Below are 11470 nucleotides of genomic sequence, written 5' to 3'. Positions count from 1 at the left end.
AGAGAGCCCAATTGCAAAAATAATGCCCCGATGCGACACAAGGAAATAATATAAGCTAAAGCAGGGCTCTCCAACCTTGGTAACTTTAAGACTTGTGGACTTCAACTCCCAGAGTTCCTCAGCCAGCAAAGCTCTGGGAGTTGAAGTCCACAAGTCTTAAAGTTGCCAAGGTTGGAGACCCCTGAGCTAAAGTGACCATCGGTCTTTTTCTGAAGGACAGCCTCTATCATCAACCTGGGGAGAGATGTGGAATATTGCACAGTGTTGACAAAATGCTGTGTCGTCAGTCCGTTCTAAATGATGCCTTGTCCTGTGCATAGCTCTTCAGTTCTGAATTGGTCCATAGCTATAAGAACATCTTGTGCTATGCAATCCTTCGGCAGTGCAGTAGAAGGGAATGGCAGTATTTTTACAATATCACGACAGAATAAATTGATTGCTATCCACTGAGAGAACTACAGTTTCTAAGCACACACGGCAGTCACAGTGATACACAGAGCAGTCTTTTAAGACGCTTATGGAATGACTAATAGCTTCATAATAGTGCCATTTACTACATAGTAACATTGAAAACATTTAAAAACTCCTCCTGAAACGAGCATCTAGTGTACATAAGAGGTTGCTTCAGTTTGCTAGAACTTGTTCTTTGTTTTGTTTCACTTTTTTTAAAGGACAAATTAAAACTTATTAGTATAAATAGTATATAAAAGGTCACTAGCTGTTATCTTTTGGCTTGCTTTGAAGTGCATTCAGAAATATGGCTAATTTTTTGTCCTCTTTTGATGGGATTGTACAATACTGTCTCGTCACCATGAAACTACTTTTGTATAATAAACACACACGGCTGTGATTTTTTTTTGTTTTGCTTTAAAAAATATTCTGCATTCCTTCTCATCTGGCTTAGTATAATAAAATATTTTGTTACAAAGTCTAATGTGCAAACTCATTAGAATTAGAGAATGTGAGAGCACAAATGGGATTCACAGTATGCAAATTCGTATAAAGGTGATAAAGGAGAGCTACTTGTCTTCAAGTATATATGTTTGCCACGGGTAGTAGCAGGGCGGCTGTGGCGTCGGCTGCTACATAACCCTGAAATGATTCCCACACATAGTTTATATGTTGCTATGTGTAATATTTCATGCTCCCACCTCCCTCCCTTGATGTATCTGTACCTTCATTTCTAAGTGTAAAGCCATGATTTCAGTTTGTTTATACACACACATACACACACATATATATATACAGAAAGAGAAAGAGGAAAAAAAGTGATCTATCAGCTTCTGCTATGCTTCCTAGAAGTCAGTCCTGCTCAGATCATGCAAAATTGCCCACGAGAAAAGTCTACCAGTGTATTCATTCCTTCAAGAGCATATCTTGATATTGTAATGGTTCAGTTGAAAGCTCAGATTTAAGTTGTCCTTTAAGATGTCAGTGTAACACTACTAGTGCCTTACAAGTTGGAATTTTTGCTGGAATGCAGACAATAGTTACCCTATAATATAATTATCAGCTCTCCTATATCTCAGTCAATTTACATAATTTAAAATATAACATCTTATTAAAAACATCTAGATATACACAGATTAGGAAACGTTTACGACAAACAAATAAACAGACTAGAAATAAATTTTTAGATACTGGTATGTACAACTGTGTGATACAATAAATAATTTCTGTCATGCTCTATCTACACATATTGCTTAAAAGAAGAGTAGATCTGAGGGCAGTGGTGAGATGGAGTGCCTTATAGGGCTGTTTCTACATTAAAGTTGTGCAAATTAAAACAAGAGTAGAAGTACCACCGATCTGTGTTGGGGATGCATGGCTGGAAATAAAAGAACCCATATTACTGAGGTATTTACAGATACTGGCTAAAGAGCACTATATGGGCAAATGCAGAAAGGCCTTCTTTTCACATTTCACTTTTTTCCTACTTCTTAACGGCAAGCATGGCATCTACTTCTTCCTCTGGCTGTAAGGTATGCCACTGTGCAATGGGTCGTCTTGGGTTGGCCAACATGTCTGACCAATGTCGCAGCTCCGCGCCAGTGCTGTTGTAGCCCACAAAGACTTTGCCAATGGCATCATTCTTGCCAATCTTGTCATAGTCCAAAACAGTCACAACAACTTGCACTTTCTAAACAATGGGAAGAGAGCAAAGCAATGTTGAAAAATGCAAATCCATATATTTTGCCACTGAGAATGTCAGAGCTAGCGCAATTCATGAAGTAAGTGGGCAACATTATATGGGAAGCTCAGATCTGTTTTACCTTGGTTTTCCTGCAGCCTCCTAGGAATGATAGTCTATAAATCCCACTCCAAAAATCTTATTATTGGCAGTATTTCAGTGTATACAGCTGAGCCTCTTCTTCTATTCTAATTTCTCTCTAAACTCGATATTGAAAAAATTGCAAGAATCTTGCCTGGGATGGTGCCAATGCTTCAGTAATGAGATTGCATTGCCAAATCACTCTTCTAAAATATTTATGTACCAGCAATGTAAGTCTTATGGTTGGGCACAGAGACACATATTTTTAAATCAAAACTTTGTGTTTAAATCAACAGATACAATATGAATGTATGAATCTCCCTGTAGTCTGTTGTAACAATGCTTCAGCCTCAGTGGCTTGGTGAAATTGTGCTGAAGCAGACGATGACCCTTATCACTACATTTATATATCAAACTGGAAAGTGAAGCTGTGATCCTGTAAATCGGGATGGACAGCCCTGCTTTTCTGCCAAGAGCTGCATTCGCTTGGGAGTAATTTATAGAAGCCTATATGCCAAAAGTGACTGGGATTTAAGGAAGCAATAGAAGGGCCACAGTGAAAGATGGATGACCATTTTTTCTCCTTCTAAGCTTTTTGATGTTTCCTTTTTTGTCTTATGGTTTTATCTCATATTTCTTTGTTTTTTTATTATCAAAAGTCAAAACTGTTTACTTCCAGAGGGCTTTTGAAATGAGATAAAAAGGACAGAACTAAGCCGAGTACTCCGGAATTGCCAGCACCTATTATTTACTTATGTATCTTATTACAAGTATGGTTTTAGTTATGCAGTTTAGTAGAACAACTTTTTTTAAAATATACTTTATTGAACTTTTATTACATTAAAAACATAAAAAATTATATCACTTAACAGCTATTCGTGGTGTTTTTCTTATAACAATACTCTGTGCATTATTTACAAAAATTAAATTGTGTGTATTTACATTCTTGTTTTATCTTTTGCTTATACTTAATAATTAACTATTTTTAATCTGTCTCCGTTCTATCCATTTATACCACTGTTCCCATACATTATAAAATATCGATGCGTCTTTATCTTTTAAACTCAGTGTTAATTTGTCCATTTCTGCACAGTGACCTTTTGTATAACAAGTTTCTCTGCAGGTATACATGGCTGTTTCCAACATTAAGTGAACACTGAGCCATCCTGGTAGTAGAAGAACTTTATAACTATTACTGTGCTGCCTTTAAATATTTTTGATTTGATAAAATAATCAACTCATCTGAAAGAATGAAAACAACAAAACTGATTTTCTCCTGAACTATTGGAATAAAATCACCATTGAATTTTCTATTCAGCATCCATTGCTGCTGAACAAATATTCCTTATCTGCTGCCTGTTTTAAGAATTGATGTTCCTAAATATTGCATTGATCATTTTTTACATTTTGTAGCAATCTCCCTTGTTTTATCCCATTTAGGACTGGGATGGTGCACAAGTATTAATGAAGAGGAGCAGAATTTCAAGGTGAAGAAGTTTGATATTACCTGGATTTGCTCAAATGGTACTTCAAAGCTGAATGATTCATTGTAATAAGGATTCAGAGTGTTCTTCTTAATTGTTGTCTTCTTCTTCTTCAACCGTTTCCCATTCTGCATCAGATGAATTTTCACATAGGGATCTAAACAACAACAGAAACATGTTTTTCAGAAATTTAAAGCTCTACATGACACAGGGTCAGGCGACCTTTGTCCATTACATCAGTCCTTCCCTCCTGGTCAGACAGGGAAGGTATATTGAGGACCCTATCAGTTAAAGATCTTAGACCAGAAAGAGAGTCTTATTTGTTTATTTATTTATTTTATTTATTTATTTATTTGTCATAACAATATATACAAGCGTTGCATAAAGGGTTATAAATATATGAACGTATATATGAGGAGAAATGAGGTACTAAAAACGTATATATACATAGGGAAAGAAACAGTAGGACAGGAACGGTAGGCACGTTTGTGCTCTTATGCACGCCCCTTTAGAGTCCTCTTAGGAAAGTGGTGAGGTCAACCGTGGGCAGTTTTTGAGTGAAACCTTTGGGGTTATGAGAAGAAACCACAGAGTCAGGTAATGCATTCCAAGTATATACAATTCTGTTACAGAAATCGTGTTTTCTGCAATCTAAACTGGAACGGTTGACATTGAGTTTGAATCTGTTTGTAGCTCTTGTGATATTGTTATTGAAACTAAAAAAGTCATTGACAGGAAGGAATTACAACGGATGATTTTATATGCTAAACCCAGATCCAGTCGAAGGCGACGAAGTTCCAAGTTTTCTAGACCCAAGATATCAAATCTGGTGGAATAAGAAATAATAATTTGCTGTTGCTCCTGCCCAGTTCTCCCCCTAGAGGTGAGCCAGGCCCCCACTGTCCTGGTCTTCCAGAAAGGGGTGAAAACATGGCTCTGCAGCCTTCCATGGGGAGAACAGAGGAGCATGGGGCCATGGGGCTGTAAGCACCCTGAAATCCTTCCCTTCACCCTTTAATTAATTTTTATTAATTATTCTTGCTCTTTTTAGAATTTTTAACTTTTATATACTAGTTTTATGTTTTGGAATTATATTGTATGCTGACCCAAGTCCCTCGGTGAGGAAGATGGGTGGTTCCAAAATGTGATAAATAAATAAAAATAAATAAAATGTTGGCTAATGCAGTGAATCTTTTAATGAGAATGAGATAGTGACAAAATAAACAGGAGACTGATGGAGTGACTTTTTAAAAGGATTCAAGTCTTATGCTAATATCAAAACCTGTATAATGATTGCCTAGCAAATATTCAAATAGGACAATTATGTCAAGTGATAATATACTGCACTGAATATTGTAAATTATGAGAGGAGACCTCTTCCTTAAAGTGTACATTGAAGTGTTCCCTCTTAATGTTTTTTCTCTCTTAATGTAAGGTTCCAGAAAAGACCTAATTCTGAAGGACAAAGAGATATAGGTCATTTTGTTACTGTTATTGGACATAAATTCAAAGAAAATTGACAGCGTGGCTGAGGCAAATGAACATTACCCTGGCTCTTCCCATTGTTACTGAAGTTTACTTCACATTTTAGATGTGTTCATTAATGAAGAATTGTTATAGCTGCCTTAATTGCTTGTGTGTGTTTGTGTGTGATGTGTGCATAACAACCACTAGGATTAGACAACTTTGTAGAGAAACATGGCACTCAAATTTGATTCTAAACCATACTGTAAATTGTGGGGGTATTCCAGTTCTCTAGCAAAAAAATACAGCCCCTAGAGGAATAGTCATTTGTATCCTACCTTAAGATAAATATTCTTTAGACATAGCAATAGCACTTAGACTTATATACCATTTCATAGTGCTTTACAGCCCTCTCTAAGCGGTTTACAGAGTAAGCATATTGCCCCCCAAAATCAGGGTCCTTATTTTACCGACCTCGGAAGGATGGAAGGCTGAGTCAACCTTGAGCCAGCCAGTGAGATTTGATCTGCCAACTGCTGGCAGCCGGTGATCAGCAGAAGTAGCCTGCAGTACTGTACTCTAACCACTATGCCACCGCGGCTCAGATACCTATCTGGATACTATAGGGAAATAAGAATCCTGGACTAAAATGTTCATTCATTGATCTCTGGAGGGCTAGGGACAGGGGTTATTCCTCTGCCCTGGTCCTATTAGACCTCTCAGCGGCATTCGATACCATCGACCATGGTATCTTGCTGCGCCGGTTGGGGGGATTGGGAGTGGGAGGCACCGTATATCGGTGGTTCTCCTCCTATCTCTCCGACCGGTCACAGACGGTGTTGAAAGGGGGGCAGAGGTCAACCGCGAGGGGCCTCACTTGTGGGGTCCCTCAGGGGTCGATTCTCTCGCCCCTGCTGTTCAACATCTACATGAAGCCGTTGGGTGAGATCATCAGTGGTTTCGGGGTGAGATACCAGCAGTACGCTGATGACACCCAGCTGTACTTTTCCACCCCGGACCACCCCAATGAAGTTGTTGAAGTGCTGTCCCGGTGTTTGGAAGCCGTACGGGTCTGGATGGGGAGAAACTGGCTCAAGCTCAATCCCTCCAAGACAGAGTGGCTGTGGATGCCGGCATCTCGATTCAGTCAGCTGCAGCTGCAGCTGACTGTTGGAGGCAAGTTATTGGCCCCAAAGGATAGGGTGCGCAACTTAGGTGTCCTCCTGGATGATCGGCTGTCGTTTGAAGATCATTTGACGGCCGTCTCCAGGAGGGCCTTCCACCAGGTTCGCCTGGTTCGGCAGTTGCGCCCCTTCCTTGATCGGGATGCCTTATGCACAGTCACTCATGCGCTCGTTACCTCTCGCTTGGATTACTGTAATGCTCTCTACATGGGGCTCCCCTTGAAGTGCACTCGGAGGCTTCAGTTAGTCCAGAATGCAGCTGCGCGGGTGATAGAGGGAGCTACACGTAGCTCCCATGTAACACCGCTCCTGCGCAGACTGCACTGGCTGCCTGTGGCCTTCCGAGTGCACTTTAAGGTGTTGGTTACGACCTTTAAAGCGCTCCATGGCTTAGGACCTGGGTACTTATGGGACCGCCTGCTGCTACCACACGCCTCCCACCGACCCGTACGCTCCCACAGAGAGGGACTTCTCAGGGTGCCGTCCGCCAAACAATGCCGGCTGGCGGCCCCCAGGGGAAGGGCCTTCTCTGTGGGGGCTCCCACACTTTGGAACGAGCTTCCCCCAGGTTTACGTCAAATACCTGACCTTCGGACATTCCGTCGCGAACTGAATACACATCTCTTTATCCGCGCGGGGCTGGCTTAAATTGGATTTAATGTGAAATTTTATCAATTTTTTAAACAGGGTTTTTAGTTTACGGAAATTTTTAATTTTAGGCTAATTTAAATAAGTTTTTTAAATGGTATTTTAATCTGTATATTGTATTGTTTTTATCTTGCCTGTACACCGCCCTGAGTCCTTCGGGAGAAGGGCGGTATAAAAATCAAATAAATAAATAAATAAATAAATAAATAAAATTAGCTCAAACAAAACAAGTTGCCTAACATTATAGCAGCCAAGATTTAACAGAATGCACGGAAAGTTCTAGGAAAGAATACATTTTCACAGGCTTTCTCTGTGAATCAGGTCTTTTACTTGAACATAGCTAGTTCTTGTTTAATGGTCTCTGGGTCATCAGTGCACTATTCCTCCTTTGGTCTTGATGATCCTATTGTTTACAAAAAGTTTAAAGTTTAAAAGTTTAAAGTTTAATGATTGCATAGTTTTATCCCATTTCATGCTATCATTTTCATTGATCTCTTTCTGATAATCCAGTTTTGCTCTGAACAATGAAAGTGAAAGAGAGTTCCTGTGGAAACACACTTTTAAATGTAAAACACAGTTTAATACATGGCTATTTGGCTCCTTTGGCTTAGTATGGTCTGTGGCTGACATAAAAGGCAGGGAAAAAATAGCTATATTTAGGCAGTCAAGTTTTATGGATTTATCTGTTCTTTATCTTAATGGAGTTTGGAATAGGAAATCTGTGGTACCAAAAACTACATGACCACTACAACTGGACGTTACAAATGGAAGTTGAAGAACATCATATGGTTGAAAATGCAGGCAGCTTGCTGAGCAGTCAAAATTTGATCACATTATGTAGAGGGGTTGCAACAACAATAACTTCAAGGACCAAGCATCAGTACCATTTGTTCAGCAATGTCAATGTAACTTCAAATGCTCGCTGAATAAATAGTTATTAAGTGAGGTCTAATTGTACTTCCAAGTTTTTTTAAAAATCAACCCAAACAATTTTTCTGTACAACTACTAATAGCTTTCTAAATTTCAATTAACTAATAATTTCAATTAATTACTAGTAGGTTTGCATTAACCAATGGCAGTCAATGGTTTTCTAGGTTATAAGCTATATTTCATTATTCTTGTCCTATTTCCTAATCAAATCAAACATTTTTATGAAGGCACTATATTAATTGCTTAAACAGAAACTGTAAATGGTATCCAAAGTTTATGATGGTTAAGTAAATCAGAAATGGAGACCAATTGATTAATGCCTTCATATTCAAAGAAAAGGATAAAAATAGTTTAAATCTACATAACAACATGGCATGTCAATTGTCAATTGGATGGGTAGGAGAAAAATTTAGAATAATTATAATAATTGATTTTGCAATGTCTGTGGCCAGGAAATCTGTATACTTGTTCTGTCTATTGTTTAGCAATACTGCAAACCTTGCCCTCTTTTCTTAATATTTCCTCTTTATCGCATTGACTTTGGATGAAACAGCTTTTGAAACAGACTCCTGTTCAAGCACCGGACTATCCCTGAACAGTAACAGATGCAAGCCATACATCCAGCTAATAAGGAAAATAAATCTAAAACACGGGATCTGAACTCATGGAAATCTCTTTTGAGTGCAGCCATTGGCTGTTAGTGCTAGCAGACCCTTTTAAAGGTTGGTATTTCTGATCTCCTGATGAGACACTCCCTTCTATACTATAATGAGAAGGACTTGGCTTTTCATTATTGTCCTATCCTTAGGAGAAGAAGAGCTAAGTGAAAAATATTGCTCCTTCAGTTACTTTAATTAACATTCAACACATGGAAGGCTGGCAGAAGCTGAAAAATTCTCAATTAGTATTGTGCATTACTGATTTTACAAGACTATCTCAAGGGAGGACTAATAGAGAAGCTTTTAAAAGCAGTTCAACTGACATGCTTTGTTTTACTGCCATTTAATGGCAAACGATGTCAGTTCATTACTTAGAGGCAAACAAAGGACTTGTTTCTCAACTGAAATGAAAGCTGAGGTATAGACAGTCTATACAGTAATCTTGATCTCAGAACCGCCACTGCTCATTTACAAAACATGTCTCCAATATCCATAGCAAGTGGCTTTGTGGACAAGAAAGATTTAATTTAGCAAATAATGAACAAACCTCTTGATGTGACAGGCAAGTGAAAAATAGAGTATTTTGTAGGCAGTAGCACAGTTACATGAATTATGCATCAGAAGCATCAAATGTACATGGATAAGGTAGAGTCTTTGGATGCATCACGAGAGAATTAAATATTCCTTAAAAAAAAACCTTGAGTGACAGAGCTTTTAATGTGAAAACTAAACTATAGGTACTATATGTTTTTACATTCTCTTCTTCAAAAAGAGAAAAACCTATTTTCGTGAATAGTTACATGGGCAGAATACTAAAGAAAGACAGTGAAAGTGAATGACAAGGCTAGGACACAATGATTATATGTTGAATATGAAGATATTGATCTTTAATAAAAGTGTGCAAGTCCTGTGGGCTGATATACATAGTTCAAATAATGTACTGAAGTACATTATGCAGCTCTTATTTGTTTGTATTTTGAGGGGAAGAAGTAGAGAGAGGGGTTGATACTCATGAATCTCCCATCTTATTACAAAAAGAATTGCTTTGCAGATTAGTACCTTTGCAATACAGTGAACAAACACTGAAAAAGTAGTTTAATAAGAAGCTCTATCTTACAATTTTCTTGCTGCTTTGCCTGGTTGTGAAAAATTATTAGGGCTGAGGGCTCAATTATTTACTAGCTTAATGGCATAATTTTGCATTCAGATAAATACAAAATAACCTTTGCGGATTGCCAGAACAGGCTTCCAAATTCAGGAGATGTTAACAACAACAACAGAGTTGGAAGGGACCTTGGAGGCCTTCTAGTCCAACTCCCTGCCCAGGCAGGAAACCCTACACCATCTCAGTCAGATGGTTATCCAACATTTTCTTAAAAATTTCCAGTGTTGGAGCATTCACAACTTCTGCAGGCAAGTCGTTCCACTTATTAATTGTTCTAACTGTAAGGAAATTTCTCCTTAGTTCTAAGTTGCTTCTTTCCTTGATCAGTTTCTACGCATTGCTTCTTGTTCTACCCTCAGGTGCTTTGGAGAACAGCCCAACTCCCTCTTCTTTGTGGCAACCCCTGAGATATTGGAACACTGCTATCATGTTTCCCCTAGTCCTTCTTTTTATTAAACTAGACATACCGAGTTCCTGCAACCGTTCCTAGTATAAAGGCTTAATCTTTGTTTTTCCATTGCAGTCCACCCAGTTCTGAACCCACATTGTAATCTCTTTCACTCTCTTTCTTTTGCTATGCAGACTGGAAATCTATGCGCACATAAACACTGAAGGCATCTAATCTGGGCCTGAAAATTAGGGTGTTGGGGTGTATGTTGATCATTACAAATGAGTTGTACACAAAAGCGTATTTCTGATGGTTCTTGGCTTATCCAATTTAGTCTAAACTACCATTCCTAAGAAATGTCTTCATATTTGAACTGAACATCTGTAGAGAAGAGTAGGCTAACCTGGGGAGGTGGTGGTGGTGGTGGAATAAAATGCATCATCAGTTTAGAATCCTTGCATTGCCATAAGAAATTCAATTCCAGTCCCCCCTTTGAATTCCAGTAACCCTTATCTAACACCAATTTAGTCTGACCATTAATTGACCAGATTCTTGTGCACAAGCTTCAATACATTTTTTATAGTGCAACCAACATGAATGATCCTGATTCTTTATGCCTGATAGTATTGTTCTGCAAGAATCCACTTCTTAATAATACCAGTCATAAGACATTAAGAATCAATCCCATTTTCCCCATCTTACCAAATATTCTTTTCAAGTAAGAAAAATGATGGAATAAGTAATGCAAAACATGGGAGAATTACAAATGGAAGGCAACATATATTTCATTTAAAATTTCACGAGTGAGAAACTCTGATCATGCAATAAGTCTTTCTTTGAGTTAAATTGCAGCAATTTATAGGGAAACAAAGGGAAATAAAGAGAGATTCATAAATACAGAATTTTATGTTTCTATCATGAGATCACAAAGGAACACTGAAGCTTGAAGAAAAAACATGTATCTCTAAACATTCTTAATTGGATTCAGAGAAGAAAAAGCATATGCTCTGTTTCAAAATAAATCTGACTCCTTCCTTTCTAATGGCTCTGCATGGCTGGGGGGAGAATGGGCAGCTGACAAATGTGGTATCATCAACCGGGCATAGTCATTATATATTGCATTACTAAATGTTCAGTTATACTTTGATAACAACAGTTTTGGAAGTGAAATTGTCTGTCATACTTTTCCATCCTGCAAGTCAAACCTTGAAGAGAAATGTGGTTGGCATCAGGCGTCCTTACAGACCAGTAGGGTGACATATTTATAGCCTTCAG

The 11470-nt window shown here is 38.3% G+C and overlaps 1 protein-coding gene across 1 annotated transcript; it reads right to left on the bottom strand.

Moving 5' to 3' along the window:
• Positions 1–233: 233 nt before the first annotated feature.
• Positions 234–4900, bottom strand: LOC131202375 (synaptotagmin-1). Its single transcript, XM_058191303.1, has 2 exons — positions 3780–4900; positions 234–2140 (listed from the first exon to the last, which is right to left on the bottom strand). The coding sequence occupies exons 1-2, from the start codon at positions 3888–3890 to the stop codon at positions 1934–1936; spliced, it is 318 nt and encodes a 105-aa protein (XP_058047286.1). The 5' UTR covers positions 3891–4900; the 3' UTR covers positions 234–1933.
• Between the last annotated feature and the right edge of the window lie 6570 nt (positions 4901–11470).

The sequence above is a fragment of the Ahaetulla prasina genome, chromosome 7 (genome assembly GCF_028640845.1).
Source record: "Ahaetulla prasina isolate Xishuangbanna chromosome 7, ASM2864084v1, whole genome shotgun sequence".
Taxonomy (NCBI): domain Eukaryota; kingdom Metazoa; phylum Chordata; class Lepidosauria; order Squamata; family Colubridae; genus Ahaetulla; species Ahaetulla prasina.
Note: the sequence above shows the minus strand (reverse complement) of the source record. Positions and strands in the feature narration are given on the sequence as shown.